This window comes from Natrix helvetica, assembly GCF_964273705.1.
Source record: "Natrix helvetica genome assembly, chromosome: 13".
Classification (NCBI taxonomy): Eukaryota; Metazoa; Chordata; class Lepidosauria; order Squamata; family Natricidae; genus Natrix; species Natrix helvetica.
Window position 1 is genome coordinate 6,448,112 of NC_138557.1, and position 18,083 is coordinate 6,466,194.

An 18,083-nucleotide genomic window follows, 5' to 3' on the forward strand; every position below is an offset into this window, starting at 1 on the left:
TTTAAAGAGAGGAAAAAATAGCCATCATGCGTGAAAAGCACACCGCCTTAATGAAGCCCATCGTGTTTGCTCTGGAACACGTACAGAGCATCACCGCCGCGCCCACCGAAACGCCCCACGAGAAGTGGTTCCAGGATAATTACGGGGACGCCATTGAAAACGCCTTGGAAAAGCTGAAGAACCCTTCCAATCCCGCAAAGCCCGGAAGCAGCTGGATCCCTTTCAAAGAGGTAGGGGTCTTTCCCTCCCCCCTCCCCCCCTTGCTTATTTAATTGAAGTAGAAACAACAACAGCTAGGTGTGCATTAGATCAACGGTCCCCAACCTTTCAGGTACCAGAGGGAACGGTTCCGTGGAGAGAGGTTTTTCCGTGGACCAGAGGGGTGTGTGGTTTTGCCTGCTGCCTGCATCCCACGGATGGGGCTTCGCTTGTTTTGGGGGCGGGTGGAGAAACTGGGGAGCTCTGGGAAGGCCCCGTGCATGCGCGGCAGAGATCGGAAGACCAGCTGGCCAGCGGGAGGCGTGCACGCATGCGCGGTGGAGTTGGGCTGGGGTAATGGCTGGCGTGCCCGCAGAGAGGCTTCTGCGTGCCACCTATGCATGTCATAGGTTTTTCATCACGGCAACAGGGTATCAAAAAGTTAACTCTTGGTTTGCAAAGTTTGGTGTGGCATCCCTCTCCCAAGTGAATTATTCCCAAGGAGAGGGACTTGAAATGGAGACTACTGAAATCCATAGGCCCCAAGATAAAGCCTCAGAATGAGTGAAACTTCCTTATATAATGAGACCAAAAAAAGTTTTTTTTTAAAATGGTTCCTTCTTAGAAAGTAAACACATCAAGTGGAATAGTTTCTTTTTAATAACTTATTTCTCTCCAAAGTTATAAATATAAAATTGGGAGAGGAAAACAACCACAAGCAAACAAACATCAGACGCTGACAATAAAAATAATTTTTTAAAAATGTACAAAATAATAACAGAATAAGGAAAGGGACCGTGGAGGTCTTCTAGTCCAACCCCCTGTTTGTAACAGACCTTTTCTTAACCTGCCTGTCTTTAAAAAAAAACAGGTGATGCTCAACCTTCAACAGAGAGCCCAGAAGCGGGCCAGCTACATTTTGCGCCTCGAGGAGATCAGCCCCTGGCTGGCTGCCATGACCAGCACGGAGATCGCCCTCCCCGGAGAAGTCTCTGCCAGAGACACGGTCACCATACACAGTGTAGGAAGCACCATCACCATCCTGCCAACCAAAACCAAACCAAAGAAGCTCCTCTTCCTGGGCTCCGATGGAAAAAACTACCCCTATCTTTTCAAAGGTAAGGCGTTTTAGGGCGGGATTATTTTAGGGATGCCCCGAGTTCTCTCAGTCTCTCTTACTCCCATTGGGTCACTTTAATTATTACCATATTTTTCGGCGTATAAGACGCGCTGGAGTATAAGACACAGCAAGGTTTTGAAGAGGCAAATTTTTAAAAAAAGTTTTGGCACTCTGCAGACCTACCAAAAACAGCCCGTTTTTCGCAAAAACGGGTCCTTCCCCCCCCCCCAAAAACAGCATGAATTAGGAGGCTTGCAGAGTGCTCCTGGGGGTGGGGGGGGGAACGGGTAAAAAATGGCCCGTTTTTCATGAAAACGGGCCCGTTTTTTGTCAAAAAAAGGGCATGGATAGCCTTTAGGAAACTTATAGAGTGCTGCTGGGGGCGGGGGGGGGGCATTTTTAGCTCATTTCTGACCTCCCCAGCCCCCAAGGAGCACTCTGCAAGCCTCCTAAATGCTCTGCACAGCCATTTTGGTGAAGGTTTCAGGAGGCAAAAAAAATGCTGTGTTCAGTGTATAAGACGCACCCGGATTTTCATCCTCTTTTTTTGAAGGAAAAAGGTGCGTCTTATACTCTGAAAAATACGGTAAGTTGGCAGACTTAATGCCGGAGTCCCTTGATTAACTTAACAACTGCCGTGATTCACTTAACAACCACAGTAAGAATGGCAGTAAAATGAGGCAAAATTCAACCGTCTTGCTTTACAACAGAAATTTTGGGCCTCAATTGTGATTGTAAATCGAGCACTCCCTGTACGCAAGCCCCAATCATCCCCAAGGGAGCCTGTATGCTGGGACCAAGGAAGGCACGTCCCACATAACACACACACACCCCTCCTCTGCTTTTCCGCCCAGGCCTGGAAGACTTGCACCTGGACGAACGGATCATGCAGTTCCTGTCAATCGTCAACACCATGTTTGCTACCATCAATCGCCAAGAGACGCCTCGTTTCCACGCCAGGCATTACTCGGTGACTCCCCTGGGAACCAGATCGGGCCTGATTCAGTGGGTGGATGGAGCCACGCCTTTGTTTGGGCTCTACAAAAGGTGGCAGCAGCGGGAGGCGGCCTTGCAAGCCCAGAAGGTAAACGCATCGCAGGGGGTTCCCACTTTTGAAAGACCGTGCGTTGTTTGGCATTCGCATTGTGTAAAATGATTGCACTTAGATGGGGTCGCTTCAAACTCGGATCAGATGGTTTCTTTCCCTGAGGTTTTTTTTGGGTGTGATGGTGGTGGTTTTAAACTCGTGTGCCAGTTTCTTTTTATTGAACACCCTAATTTCTCCACCATCTAAAGCAGGGGTGTCAAACTCAAGGTTCCGGGGCCCCCATCTGGCCCGTGGGGTGCTTAGATCTGGCCTGCGAAACAGTGACGGAAGGACCGTCCCGCGGTGCCTCTGCCAGCAAAAACAGAGCTTGGGAGGACTCCATTTTCCCTGGAAGAGGGTTGCAAGGAGGCCGTCGCAGCTGAAAACGGAGCTTAGGAGCCTGTTTTTGCTGGCAGAGCGCTTGGGCCACCACAGTGACGTTGAGCTGGCTACACCCGCCCCGAGGTCAAACAACCCTGCTGCAGCCCTCATTGAAATCAAGTGTGATGCCCCTGATCTAAAGCTGGAGACTTCAGGAGAGCAGGCCTATTTAAATCAGGAAAAGGAAACCTAAGCTCAGAGAGCAGCCATTCTCCAAACTGATGCCCTCCCTTAATCCCTGCTGGCTGGGGGATGCTGGGAAATCGTATCTGGAAGGTATTGGGCTGTAACCCTCATAATAACATAGCCTAGTATTTCCTGGAGGGTATTAATTAGGTAAGGGTGGCCTCACGGCAGGGAGAGCTTTGCCTTCTGTCCTGTTGGGTTTGTGCATCACAGGAGCAGGTAACTGTTGAAAGAAAGGTCTTTAATACACTGTTGGATCTTGGAAAGAAGTTGGGCAGTCAATAAGCAATATACATTATTTATTTTATATGTACTTACACCGAGGAAAGATTGTGTTCCTCACTCTTCTTAGCTTAGAGCAGTGGCTCCCAACCTGTTGGGCACCAGGGACCAGTTCTATGGAGAACGGTTTTTCCGTGGACTAGAGGGGCCGTGGTTTTGCTGCCTGCGTCCCGCGGGTGGGGCTTCATTTGTTTGCGTGGCCCGGTTGCTGGCATGCCACTGACCAGTGCCAGTACATGGACTGGGGGTTGGTGACCTCTGCGTTAAAAGCTTAGTAATCAATATGGTATTATTTCTCCATTATATAATAAAGTGGATACAAGATGCATCAGCTGACAGGCAAGTCACAATCTAAAATTTTAATTTAGACATGTTGTATTTTCTTGTCCCAACCAGAATAATATGGTTTGAAATGGGAATAGTAAAAGGGTTGTTAGGGGGTATCTCCGTTGGAAGACAGAGAGTAGTGCAGCAGAATGTGCAGCCGGAGAAGAAAACGTTGCTAGTAGAAACACACGAATAGAGTCACAGACACTGCTAGTAAAAACAAGTAGCTTTACTACTAAATTTGCTTCACAAGCAGTGATAGTAGATATTAGTCCAAACACAATTCAAAGAACAAACAATTGCTTACAGTCGCAGTTCACGTTCCAGTCATCAAGTCATCAATCATAGGACAAGCAGAGAGAGAGAATGAGCTCTCCTGACTTCCTCTTATAGCAAAGATAATTACATCTGTTAAGTACATCCACTCATTTAAAGTAACAGCAACCTTTTGTCATTGTAGATAGATATATATTGCCTGCCCAACACTAGGAGTATACTCCCAACAAGGGTCATTCCTTAAGATTTATTATCCATCATTAATTATCGAGTAGCTGATAATGTGTAACATTGAATGTGCGGCACAATTGTTCCAATAACATTCTTTGGCTTGAGGTGAGCTGGGCAAAGCATATTTAACGGACGGTGTTTTTTTATGCACAGGATTCTTACCAGGCCCCACAGAACCCAGGGATCGTACCCCGACCCAGCGAACTCTACTACAGCAAAATCGGACCAGCCTTGAAAGCAGTTGGACTTAGCCTGGACGTCTCCCGTCGAGACTGGCCCCTGAATGTCATGAAGTCCGTTTTGGAAGAATTAATGGAAGCCACACCTCCCAGTCTTCTAGCTAAAGAGCTTTGGTCATCCTGTGCCACACCTGATGAATGGTGGAGAGTGACCCAGGTAACACAAGAAAGACTTTGGATGTATGTTGTGTTAGTTAGATAACACTGGGCCCTCACTGGACCCTCTTTTTCAAGGCTCTGAAGATCTGGTTTTGCCAACCGGCCTGGAGATCCCAAAGCCCATCAAGTGGCTTTTTTGACCGATTGTTGTCACCAGGGGTGGAGGGTTATTGCTTTTTATTGTTTTTTTTAATGAATTTTTTAAAATCTTTGTAAGCCACCTGGAGTCACTGAATGTGAGTTAGGCCGCCATATACCATATTTTTCAGAGTATAAGACGCACCTTAGTTTGTGGGGAGGAAAATAGGGGGGGGGGGAATTCTGCCTACCAGGTATTCATCTGGTTAGCGTCCTTAGTCTGATCAGCTTCAGCACATAAGTTTGCTGGTTTTGAGCTCGCGCACGCTTTTTGTCCCGTGATTGGGGATAAAAAAAAACAGCTTCTAAAGCACAGCTGATCGTGGGAGATAGAAGCAATGAGAAAAGCAGAGGAAGTCTGGAAGACCGCTTCACTCGTTAGTGCCTCATTAGGGCTGAAAAACAGCTTTCAGAAAGCTACAATCGGAGTATAAAACGCACCCAAATGTTCAGCCTCATTTTGGGGGAGGGGGGGGAAGTGTGTCTTATATTCTGAAAAATACAGTATATTTTCTTAAATAAAACTAAATTTATCTATACCACTCAACTTTTCGTTTGGATTTGCTAGACTTTGAAAAACAAAACAATGCAAAACATTCAGAGTCCTTTCCAATATGGTTTCTCCTCCCTTCATAAAGACATAAACAATCCTGGGTGTACAAAGGGGGCAAGCATTGACATATCATGATATGGAGATAACCATTCTGAAGCAGATCCCTAAGAAGATTAGAGAAAAAAGGAAGAATTATTCGCAATTAGCGAATAAATTATACCAGAAAGGGGTGTGGTTTAGATGGTTGATGCCTGAAGGTATGCTGATATTCTGGGAGGAGACAAGAATCAGAATCAATTCACCCATAGAGGCGCAGGCCTTTATGGAAAAAAATAAAACACTCCTAGAGAAAACACCAGACACTACAACGGACACGCAGGACACGGGAGGGGCCAGAGCTCTGCCAGTGGAGGGAGATGGGGCAATAGCAAGAAGACTCAGATCACAAAAATAAACAAGAAAATCATATTATTATAAACTGACCGAAAGTGATAATGGAATTATACTTGGATTTTATACTGTAATGTTTAATCTGATTGAATTTAGTAATAGAACTAATATGCTGATTGTAATCAATTATATACCAATGCATTATATATAAATGTATACTATGGGTATGGAGGGAGGGGCACCTTTCACATTTTGCAACTGCCAAAATTTGTAGACCTGTCCATTTACCCTTTTCCCTATAAATGTTGAAAACCCAATAAAATTTTATTATAAAAAAAAAAAAAGACATAAACAATCCGACATGATTTCAGAGTTACATAATCACTCTGGGGCTCCATTAATTTTGACTGTAACACTGGCAGTTCTACTAAACGCTTGTCCATGTGCAGCCGGGGGGGGGGGGGGGGGGCTTGGAGGAGGATTCCAGGCCCAGGTGTGACAATTCCCCAACCGACACTTCAACAACCCTGGAAATGGAGAAAGATGTACACACAGTTCTCCCTGTCTGTATGACACACCCCAGAGACATGATTGCATTTACTGCGAAGGCATTCTCTCTCTGTGTTTTTTTTTTTAATTATGTAAAGTTTTTTCATTTTTTCATTTTCATAACATATAATCACATGTATACTATTACACAGCCAGCATTGCATTGTATTATTAAATGTTGACATCAATTCATCTTACCATCAACTCCCCAAAAAACAATTATTGGCACTTCTGCTCTCCATACACCATATATCCATCACTTTCTTCTCCCTCTCTCCTCCCCCTCCCTACCTCCTTTCTTCCCTCTGTCATCCTTTCCTTCTCTACTTCCCCTTCCTCTCTCCTTCTCCTCTCTCCCCTTTCCACTCCTCATTTCTCTCCTCCTCTTCCCCTCCCTTGCCCTCTCTCCTATCCCTCTCTTCTTCCCTTACCTCTCTCCTCTACTTCCCACTCTTCATCTCATTTACTTGGTGTATTTCAGCTTCTGAGCAAGCTCCATTTTATGTTGATGGTATTTATAATTCCTTTTCAATATACATATTTAATTTTAACATATATTCTCCTTTAAAAAAAATAGAACAGAAAAGTATACATATACAATTGTGCTTTTAAACCCCACCTTCAGCCTAATTTTGGTCAAGATGTAGACCTGGTTACAATTCCCAGCTATTTTCATCATTATCTTTATAGAATTATGCCTCCTTACATGTGTTGACATCTCATTTATCTCATTTTTTAAAATGTTATTGTCCTATTCATTGGGTTTGTTTTTTGGATATGTATCTAATTTCTTTTTAACTTTCGTGATGTGTGTTTTTTAATGTTGTACGCCGCTCTGAGTCCTTTGGGAGAAGGGCGGCATATAAATCCAATAAAACTCAAACTGTTCCCTTCAGTGGTTTTTTTTCCTATTTGGAACTCACTTACGTAAGCATTGGTGAGCAGGGGTGTTTGGGGAAAGGAGATGGTGAGAAAATAGATTACTTACCGTGTCTATGCTTGTTTCCCCTTCCAAGTCGTACGCACGCTCGACTGCGGTGATGTCAATGGTTGGCTACATCATCGGTCTTGGGGACAGACATCTGGATAACGTGCTGATCGACATGACCACAGGAGAAGTTGTGCACATCGATTACAACGTTTGCTTTGAGAAAGGGAAGAGCCTGCGAGTGCCAGAGAAAGTCCCTTTCCGGATGACCCAAAACATTGAAACGGCCTTTGGAGTAACAAAAGTGGAAGGAGTCTTCAGGCTTTCTTGTGAACAGGTAAGCGGGAATGATCAGGCCTGACATTGGGAGATTAGATCCTCGAGATCCCTTTTTTCCCTCTTTCATCATATTCCTTGCAGATGGTTTTCCAACACTTATCGACCGAAGTTATGAAGGTTCCTCCCCTTCCCAGTGGCTCAGTAGATGCAGTGGCTCAGTGCCTAAGACGCCGAGCTTGTCGATCAGAAAGGTCGGCAATTCGGAGGTTCGAATCCCTAGCGCCACATAACGGAGTGAGCTCCCGTGACTTGTCCCAGCTTCTGCCAACCTAGCAGTTCGAAAGCATGTAAAAATGCAAGTAGAAAAATAGGAACCACCTTTGGTGGGAAAGGAACAGTGTTCCATGTGCCTTTGGCGTTGAGTCATGCCGGCCACATGACCACGGAGACGTCTTCGGACTGCGCTGGCTCTTCGGCTTTGAAACGGAGATGAGCACCGCCCCCTAGAGTCAGGAACAACTAGCACATATGTGCGAGGGGAACCTTGACCTTGACCTTATCCCTTCCTAACATGTATTTAATCTTACCTGGTTCCAAAGTTCCGAGATCACTGCCCCTGTGGTCATGTGACCACTTTTCAGACATTTGACAACCAACTCACATTTATGAGTGTTTAAATTTTTTCAACATTTTAGCCAAAAATCAGTATTCCCGTTTTCAGCAAAAACATCCCATAGCAAATAATGGATTCGCTTAAAAACTGTGGTTGGTGTTCGCTTTAGAAAAAATATTGTAAAATCAGATCCTGGTTACAAGATGACCCGCTTTACAATTGTCATGACTTAGCGACCGTAAATGGGTAGTCTCCGTTATGGACATAAGTCGAGGATTAGCAGCATTCCCTTTTTAAAGAGACCTGCGTAGGCCCTGCTGCTGTTGGACAGAAACACTCCCTTTCTGTAAACGTTGATTTGGGCTCACCGATAATGCAGCTGTTCTTGAAACAGGTCCTGCACATCATGCGCCGAGGACGGGAAACCCTGCTGACGTTACTCGAAGCTTTTGTCTATGACCCGCTCGTCGACTGGACCGCAGGTGGCGAAGCCGGGTTTGCCGGAGCTGTGTACGGTGGCGGCGGGCAGCAAGCGGAGAACAAACAGAGCAAAAGAGAAATGGAGAGGGACATTACCCGCAGCCTCTTCTCCTCGAGAGTTGCAGAAATAAAGGTATTATCATCCCTTGACATGGGTTTGTATTTGAAAGAGCTAAATATACTAAATTTGAGCAGCAGTATGCAAATACTATTGCCGATAACCATTTCGGAAACTTTAAATGACCGTACAGGGATGACCTTGAAGAAAATATTCAACAACTGTTAAGTAAACTTAAGCTTAGTCTGTGACAGTTAGAAAGAACCTCAAGATTGCCCCTCCTTGATTCTCTTTTGTATATTGTCTTTTGAATCTCTGTTCAGCTTTCTAGATTCTCTTATTCAACCCATTAACAACAAAGTAGAGTAGCACATAATCCTTGAGTAAACTGTTTCCTAACCTGCCTTATTTTTAAGGGTTCACCATTACACTATTTCAAATTTTCTTTCAGACAAAAGTCGAGATATGTTTTAAATTTTAAAGTGTTTCTTAGCTACAGATGTGGAAACCAAAGCTCCTAAATCATTGCCATAATAATAAGGAAAGGATTCTAACAACTGAACTGTGGTGGAGCAGTGGTTAGAATGCAGCATTGCAGGCTAGTTCTGCCCACTGCCTGCAGTTCAATTCCCACCCAGCTCAAGGTTGCCTCAGCCTTCCGTCCTTCTGAGATTGGTAACATGAAGACTCCAGAGTGTTGGGGTCAATATGCTGACTCTGTAAACCGCTTAGAGAGGGCTGTAAAACACTGCAAAGCTGTATATACTGTATTTGTTGAACTATAAGACGCATGGGAGTATAAGATGCACCATAATTTTGAAGAGATAAATTAAAAAATATTTTTTTTGCACTCTGCAGGCCTCCCAAACCCTTTGCATGCCTCATTTTTTTGCAAAAAGGCATGCAGAGGCTTTGGGAGGTTTGTAGAGTGCTCTTGGGGGCTGGGGGGCAGGGCAAAAACGGCCCGTTTTTTCCTCTTTTTTGCCATCCCCAGCCCTCAGGAGCACTTAGCAATCCTCCCAAACCCTCTGCACGTCCATTTTTGCAAAGGGGGCAGGGTTTCGGTAGGCCAAAAATGCTGTATTCCGTGTATAAGACACACCCAGATTTTTACCCTCTTCTTTGAGGGAAAAAGGTGCGTCTTATACTCCGAAAAATACGGTAAGTCTTATTGCTATTGCTGTTTTGTTAATTTGCATCCACTAAAACCCAGGAAACTTACAATACTCAGTTCACCTTACTTATAATGTAACATTTGTTCACAGGTCAACTGGTTTAAAAACAGAGATGAAATGCTGACTGTCATTCCTAAACTGGATAGCAGTTTAGGGGAATATTTACATTTGCAAGAGCAGCTGACCGATATTGAAAAATTACAAGGCAAACTCTTAGAAGAGAGTGATTATCTGGAAAGTGCTGAAGGAGTTGAGCATCCGTCTCACACACTGCAGCACAGGTATTTATTTTTGCTAAATGATGCTCAGGATTGGAGAGTCTCAAAATAATTTATGAAACCCTAGGCAACTATAGTTGATAGACCATGCTGTGGGTCTTAAGGTGAGGGGACCTGGACACTAATTCTTGTTTAGTACTTAAAAAAAAGAAAACTGTCTTGCAGTCAGGTCAGTGAAGTGTTCAAGGATTTTAGAAAAATGTAAAAAAAATAATAATTAAGGAATCTGGAAGTTTATTATGGTGGGCTTGGCTATTTACTTATGGTTGATCCCTTATGAAAATGAACACACTTGAATTAGGAGTGTGTAAAGCCTTTAACATGTTTATCAACAATTAAAGAACAATTTTCACCTTGCAGGGAGGTGACCGGCAAACAAATTTAATAAAGAAACAAAGAACATTTTATGTTGTAACTCAGTTCAGTGTTTTTAAAGGACAATTGCTAAACCAGCTCTAGATTTTTAAAATAGCCTGTTGGGAAATAATTAGTTTCAATCCACTTAGCAGACGTGTCCAAAGACCTTCCGCTCGAAACTCAAGACCCACCTGTTCCAACTAGCCGGCCTGGCTTAATCAGAACCTTCTAACCTCCCTGGCAATTTTAATTATTGTAAATGTAAATTTGGGGGTTTTTTAAATTGTTTTTAACTGTCGTAACTTATTGTTATTTATTTTAACCTAGTGGCTTTTCATTTGTATCTGATTTGTTAAACATTGATTTTACCTCCTCCATGCCACACCTGTTTATTTAATTTGATTGTACGTCGCCCCGAGTCCCTTTGCGGAGAGGGGGCGACTGATAAATCGAATAAATAAATAAATAAATAACAATATATCAAATGATGTTGATAATAACTATCTCGAAATGTTGAGTTGAGCTGTATGTCTTCATAACCCCCCACCTCTTTTTCTTCAAAAATAAAAATACAGATATTCCGAGCATACGCAGCTGCAGTCTCAGCAGAGAGCCGTGCAGGAAGCAGTCCAGGTGAAACTGAATGAATTTGAGCAGTGGATCTCACACTACCAAGCTGCTTTTAGTAATCTGGAAGCTACTCAACTTGCAAGCCTGCTTCAGGAGATCAGCACTCAGATGGATCTTGGTACGAGACGGAGGGTTGGGCTGTTCTGAGACAAGCATGTGGCGATAGACCAACATTGTTATTTTTTTTTAAAAAATGTGTTTGCTTCACATGCTCACCGTAAGGTGAAGTCATTACAGGTAGTGGTTTCAGAGTCCTTCAACTACAGCCGTTCATTTGGTGGTTAATTAAGGGGCCAATGGCCAGCTATTAAGTTTGTTTTGTTTTGTTTCAATAATTTTAGCTTGGTCCAGGGTTCTACCGATGACACTTGGAGTTCCAGAGGGCATTTCTCTCTAACCCAAAGGTGTTTTTTCCAAAAGGCAACTGGGCTTCCTTGGGGTTTTTTTCTTTGAAAACGTTTCGCTTCTCATCCAAGAAGCTTCTTCAGAACTTCTTCAGAACTCAAGAAGCTTCTGGGATGTGAAGCAAAATGCTTCGGAAGGGGGGGAACACCACCACCCTCGCCCCCCCCCCAAGAAAGTCTAGGTGCCTTTTGGAAGAAAACACCTTCAGAATAACCATGACCGGGATGATTAAAAAACTCCATAGACCAGAGTCCCGACCAGAGGTGGGTTGCTCCTGGTACGACCCAGATCGGGCAAACCGGTAGTGGTGGCGGTGGGAGGCTCCGCCCACCCGGATGCTTCTGTGCATGCACACCAGCAAACCAGTAGCAAAATAAATGGAAACCCACCACTGGTCCCAATCCCCCCCAGGCCACGAGCTGTTCAAAACTGGGCCGCCCAAAGCGGAGGGCGAGCCCATCCATGCTCCATTTGCACGAGGGCCTCAGGCAAATGGAGCTGAGTGCATGCGCAAGCTGCTCCACGAAGCCGAAAAGGTTGGGGAACTCTGCCGTGGATGTTTCTCTCTAACATGAGTGGATTTGAAAGGTTTTCCTGGTGTTTCCTCTTTTTTAAGGTCCTCCGAGCTACGTGCCTGCCACCGCCTTCCTTCAGAACGCGGGCCAGGCCCACTTGATCAGCCAGTGCGAACAACTAGAAGGAGAGGTTGGCGCTTTTCTCCAGCAGAGGCGCTCAGTTCTACGTGGCTGTCTGGAACAGCTGCACAACTACGCCACCGTTGCGCTACAGTATCCCAAAACAGTGTTCCAGAAGCACCGTGTCGAGCAGTGGAAGGTCTGGATGGAAGACCTCATTGTTAACATGACCATCGACCATTGCCAGGATCTCTATCGGAAGTAAGCGCTCTCTCTCTCTCTCTCTCTCTCTCTCTCTCTCTCTCTCTCTTTCCCTCTCTCTTTCCCTCTCTCTCTCTCTCTCTCTTTCCCTCCCCCCCTCTCTCTCTCTCTTTCCCTCCCTCCCTCCCTCTGTCTCTGTCTCTGTCTCTCTCAAACCTATAAAAGGAAGGGATCAAAATAATTAATTTCCTCCATTGTAACTCATTAAAGTGCTATACAGAGCCGAGGTGGCACAGTGGATAGAGTGCAGTACTGCAGGCTACTTCAGCTGACTGCTAGCTGCAGTTTGGCAGTTCGATTCTCACCAGGCTCAAGGTAGACTCAGCTTCCCATCCTTCCGAGGTGGGTCAAATGAGGACCCAGATTGTTGGGGGCAAGAGGCTGACTCTGTAAACCGCTTAGAGGGGGCTGTAAAACTATTGCGAAGCAGTATTTAAGTCTAAGTGCTATTGCTGTTGCCCTTCCTTCCCTCCCTTCCTCCCTCTTTCTTTCCTTTCTTTCTTTCTTTCTTTCTTTCTTCCTTTCCTTTCCCTCCTTCCTTCCTTCCATGGTGTGCAGTAGAATGCAGTATTAGAATGCACTAACTCTGCTGACTGCCAGCAGTTCAATCCTGACCGGCTCAAGGTCGACTCAGCCTTCCATCCTTCCGAGGTGGGTCAAATGAGGACCCAGATTGTTGGAGGCCATAGGCTGACTCTGTAAACCGCTTAGAGAGGGCTGTCAAGCACTGTGAAGCGATATGCAAGTCTACGTGCTATCTTCCTTCCTTCCTTCCTTCCTTCCTTCCTTCCTTCCTTCCTTCCTTCCTTCCTTCCATCCATCCATCCATCCATCCATCCATCCTTCCATCCATGGTGTGCAGTGGTTAGAATGCAGTATTGCAGGCTAACTGCTGACTGCCGGCTGCCTGCAATTTGGCAGTTCAGGTCTCACTAGGCTGAAGGTTGGACTTAGTCTTCCATCCTTCTGAGGTCGGTAAAATGAGGACCCAGATTGTGGGGGGAAAGAGGCTGACTCTGTAAACCGCTTAGAGTGGGGCTGTAAGGCACTGTGAAGCGGTATATAAGTTTAAGTGCTATATATTGGCATGTGATACTACACATTTTTTTCCTAAAGTATTTTGACCCCTGTATCAATTGTGCACTTTAAAGAGTGGTGTGGTGGCCTAGGGATGGAGCTCTCACCTCACAATCTGGAGGCTGTTCGTTCGATCCTAGAAGCAGATATTTCTCTCTCTCTGGGCACAATGAATATATATCTGCTGAACAAAACTCCTCATTGGCAGCAGGAAGGGCATCCGGCCATTCAAACACTCTGCTAGCTCCATTCAGTCGCCGAGACTCCACCTCTCAAGAGATTATGGGGTTATTAAAGGATGATTAATTGTGCATTTTAACTTCGCCGAGCTCGGCTGCTTTTTAGTACTCTTTTATTATGCCATTTCCAGTCTTTTCTCTGAGAAGATTATATCGTTTTAACGATGGGACACAGCTCATGCTGAGTGGTTTAGCTCTGGCATTATAGCAAACCCAGGTAGCAGAGTGTTCCTTTTAAAAAAAAAACCATTTATAATTTTGTTGCTTTCCCAGGTATGAAGTACAGTATGCCCCTCAGCCTCCTCCGGCGGTGTGTCAGTTTATCAGTACGACGGAAATGACACTTCAACGCTACGCGGCAGATATCAACAGCAGGCTGATCCGACAGGTAGAACGGCTGAAGCAGGAAGCCGTCACGGTTCCCGTGTGTGAAGAGCAGCTAAAGGAAATTGAGCGTTGCATCAAAGTCTTCCTCCACGAAAACGGAGAAGAGGGTTCCCTCAGCTTAGCGAGCGTCATCATCTCCGCTCTCTGCAGCCTCACCCGGTGAGATGCTTGGCAAAAAATGGGCTCACGAGTGGCTCGTGTGTTAGGAGAGGGGGGACTCTTTCCACGTTCAAAACATTTCTGATCTTTGGGATTTACCGATTAATAATTTATAAAACACGGTGAATGTGTTATCTCCATTTTTATTATCATGTAATTAAAAAAAGGGATGCGGTGGCTCAGTGGCTTAAGACGCTGAGCTTGTTGATCAAAAAGGTTAGCAGTTCGGCGGTTCGAATCCCTAGCGCCACGTAACAGAGTGAGCTCCCGTTACTTGTCCCAGCTTCTGCCAACCTAGCAGTTTGAAAGCACGTAAAAAGGCAAGTAGAAAAATAGGGACCACCTTTGGTGGGAAGGGAACAGAGTTCCATGCGCCTTTGGCGTTTAGTCATGCTGACCACATGACCAGGGAGACGTCTTTGGACAGCGCTGGCTCTTCAGCTTTGAAACAGAGATGAGCACCACCCCCTAGAGTCGGGAACGACTAGCACATATGTGCGAGGGGAACCTTTACCTTTACCTTGTTACGATAACCAGGTATTTTTAGTCTAAAACAGTATAGTGATTTTTAGTTTTAAAACTGACATTGGTAGACATTGACCTGTGACCACAATTGGTTTATATTCCTTCTTTCAACTGCTCAGTAACAAACAGCCCCAAATGTCATTTTTAATACCTCCCACCAACTTTCAAAATAAAAAAAGAACATCTGCCTTTACTAACCAAGTTAATTTCTTACCTAGGCGTAATTTAATGATGGAAGGCGCTGCCTCCAGTGCCGGAGAACAGCTTGTTGACCTGACGTCCCGCGACGGAGCCTGGTTCTTGGAGGAACTCTGTAGCATGAGTGGCAACGTCACCTGTCTTGTCCAGCTACTCAAACAGTGTCACCTGACCCCTCAAGATTTAGACATTCCTAACCCCGTTGAAGCGTCAGAAGCTATTCACCTCGCTAATGGAGTTTACATCTCCCTTCAGGTAAAGTATGCTTTTAATACATCTTGTTACTCTGCAGAGATTCTGTTGGGATAAATCATAACGGAACAATATTTGGATCGAATTTGTGCTACGGCGGGGGGGGGGGGCACAGTGGTCAGAGTGTAGTACTGCAGGCTAATTTTGCCCACTGCCAGGAGTTTGATCCTGACCGGCTCAAGGTTGACTCAACCTTCCCTCCTTCTGAGGTGGGTAAAATGAGGACCCAGATTGTTGGGGGCAATACAGGCTGATTCTGTAAACCGCTGAGAGAGGGCTGTAAAGCACTATGGAGCGGTATTTACGTCTTAAGTGCTATTGCTACTTATTTTCTTAAAAGTTAAAGAAAATGGCTGGATGGAGTAAACCTGCACCATTTTCAAGCTAAGCCACGAACAACGTGGAACAGTTCAACCAGAGTTCAGTTACATATTTATTTACAGGCAATAGGCAGAATCTTGCCAGACTAAATCTATATTGCTCTCTAACAGTTACTGGAGAGAACCTTGGAGATTCGAGGGAGTGGCTGTCCTGACTCTCCTCCTCTGTCTCCTACTCAGCTCCAGGCTGGGCTGCTTTTAATCTCGCCCCTCACCCCTTTCTGGAAGGTGCTCTCCCCTTATTGGGAAGCTGCCATCTCATTGTCATCCTTCACATCATTTCTCCCTTCACGGGCTTCTTCTCTCACAATCGTTACCTTAAAACAAAAATAATTCAAAATTGTTGTTGTTAGTTGAGAAGTCGTGTCTGACCCATCGTGACCCCATGGACAACGTTCCTCCAGACCTTCCTGTCCTCTACCATCTGGAGTCCATTTAAGCTCACGCCGACTGCTTCAGTGACTCCATCCAGCCACCTCCTTCTCTGTCGTCCCCTTATTCTTTTCCCCTCCATCTTTCCCAGCATGAGGCTCTTCTCCAGGGAGTCCTTCTTCCTTCTCATTAGGTGGCCAAAGTCTTTGAGTTTCCTCTTCAGGATCTGGCCTTCTAAAGAGCAGTCAGGGTTGATCTCCTCTAGGACTGACCGGTTGGATGGCCTTGCAGTCCAAGGGACTCGCAGGAGTCTTCTCCAGCATCCAAGTTCAAAGGCCTCCATTCTTTGGCGCTCAGCCTTTCAACCTTCACAGCCAAACATTGCAACTGGGAAAACCATCGCCTTGACTATACACACTTTTGTTGGCACAGTGATGTCTCTGCTTTTTAGGATGCTGTCTAGATTTGCCATCACTTTTCTCCCCAGGAGCAAACGTCTTTTAATCTCTTGGCTGCAGTCCCCATCTGCGGTGAGCTTGGAGTCCCGGAAAATAAAATCTGTTACTATCTCCATTTCTTCCCCACGTATTTTAATAAAATCTATAAATTCAAAATAGGGGGCGGGGGAGGGGTCAAACTCATCTATATATGAACATGCACTCTCCTATCAGTGCGCGGAAGACAGTTTGCTTCTTCAAACGCTTTTAAAACACTTGAGGCTGCAGTGAAGTTGTTTTTTGCTTCACAGGACCTTCCAATGGAAGAACGTGGAAAAAAACACCTAATTTAAGCAGTGCTGACTCTTTCTCTTTGGATGCCTATGGATTTGAAGTATTTTGTGTTTTTCCCGACAGGAACTGAATTCAAACTTCCGTCAGATCATCTTTCCGGAAGCTCTTAGATGCTTAATGAAAGGAGAATATACCTTGGAAAGTATGCTGAATGAGCTTGATACCCTCATTGAGCAAATAACCGATGTTCCTTTGCAAAACCTGGTGGAGTCTCTCCAGTCTTACTTAAGGAACGCAGCCATGGGTCTTGAGGAAGAAACACATTCTCACTACATTGATGTTGCAAGGTAAGGAGCTGGACAGCTTTATCTTTCAATTGACCTTAAGTTCATTCTATCCAGGCTTTTCATTAACATCTGGGGAGAATAGGATGGATAAAAGAATCAGGAACTCAACCATCCTGACCTTTTTTAAACAGGTTAGTCTACTCTTCATGGGGCTGCCTTTGTAGACTGTCTGGAAGCCTCAGTTCATACATAATGCAATAGCCAGAGCCAATAAAACTTGCTTCCCTCCTGACTCTCAACCAAGTTAATAACTATGGATTGAGGATGGCTTCCTATTTTTATACCCTAACCATTCCCAAGTATAGAAGAGCCTTTTCCCTAGCTCGCTTCAATGTCTTGCCCTCAGCACTTCTAGATGGTCGTTACAAGAGGCTCCCGATTAACAAGCGGCTGTGCCCTTGTGACAGAGCCGAGGTCGAGACAGCGGAGCATGTCCTTCTATTTTGCCCTATGTATAGCGCGGACAGATCTAGGTTACTGTCTCTTCCTGAAATCGTCCCTCCTGGTCCTGATGGCTGTGATTTGCTTGTGCAATTGCCTTGGGGATGTCTCTTCGTACATCACCTCTCAGGTTTCCAGGTTTTTCTTGAGAGCTGTGACCATTAGAGGAGAGAGCTGTAACCTCCCTTAGTTGGGCTTTTGGTGACTGGCTGCTGTGTCTCTTTTGTAGTGGTCGTGTTTTGGTCTGTGACTGTAAATAAAGTATTATTATTATAATGCAATAGCCCACTTTCTGAGGGATGACAATCATAAAACATGAGAGATTGGTTGCCGGTGAACTGATGGGGGGTGAAAACTATAAAGAACGGTTGCTGGGATTGGGTACGTCTAGTTTGATGAAAAGAAGGACTAGGGGTGACATGATAGCAGTGTTCCAATATCTCAGGGGTTGCCACAAAGAAGAGGGAGTCAAAACTATTCTCCTGAGGATAGGACAAGAAGCAAAGGATGGAAACTAATTAAGGAGGGAAGCAACCTAGAACTAAGGAGAAATTTCTTGACAGTTAGAACAATTAATCAGTGGAACAGAAGTTGCCTCCAGAAGTTGTAAATGCTTCAACACTGGAAGTTTTTAAGAAGATGTTGGATAGCCATTTGTCTGAAGTGGTGTAGGGCTTCCTGCCTAAACAGGGGGTTGGACTAGAAGACCTCCAAGGTCCCTTTCAACTCTGTTATTCTATTCTACTGTAAATTCAATTCA

General features: G+C 45.0%; 1 protein-coding gene across 1 annotated transcript in view; it reads left to right on the forward strand.

Moving 5' to 3' along the window:
• SMG1 (SMG1 nonsense mediated mRNA decay associated PI3K related kinase) overlaps window positions 1-18,083 on the forward strand; it is a 74,170-nt gene that overhangs the window by 41,786 nt on the left and 14,301 nt on the right. Inside the window, exons 39-50 of the mRNA XM_081965841.1 lie at window positions 8-230; window positions 1,070-1,316; window positions 2,173-2,402; window positions 4,242-4,484; window positions 7,133-7,381; window positions 8,331-8,549; window positions 9,740-9,930; window positions 10,860-11,032; window positions 11,936-12,215; window positions 13,805-14,077; window positions 14,821-15,055; window positions 16,659-16,882. Coding sequence (XP_081821967.1) covers window positions 8-230; window positions 1,070-1,316; window positions 2,173-2,402; window positions 4,242-4,484; window positions 7,133-7,381; window positions 8,331-8,549; window positions 9,740-9,930; window positions 10,860-11,032; window positions 11,936-12,215; window positions 13,805-14,077; window positions 14,821-15,055; window positions 16,659-16,882 — 2,787 coding nt within the window. The remainder of the gene's footprint in view (window positions 1-7; window positions 231-1,069; window positions 1,317-2,172; window positions 2,403-4,241; window positions 4,485-7,132; window positions 7,382-8,330; window positions 8,550-9,739; window positions 9,931-10,859; window positions 11,033-11,935; window positions 12,216-13,804; window positions 14,078-14,820; window positions 15,056-16,658; window positions 16,883-18,083) is intronic.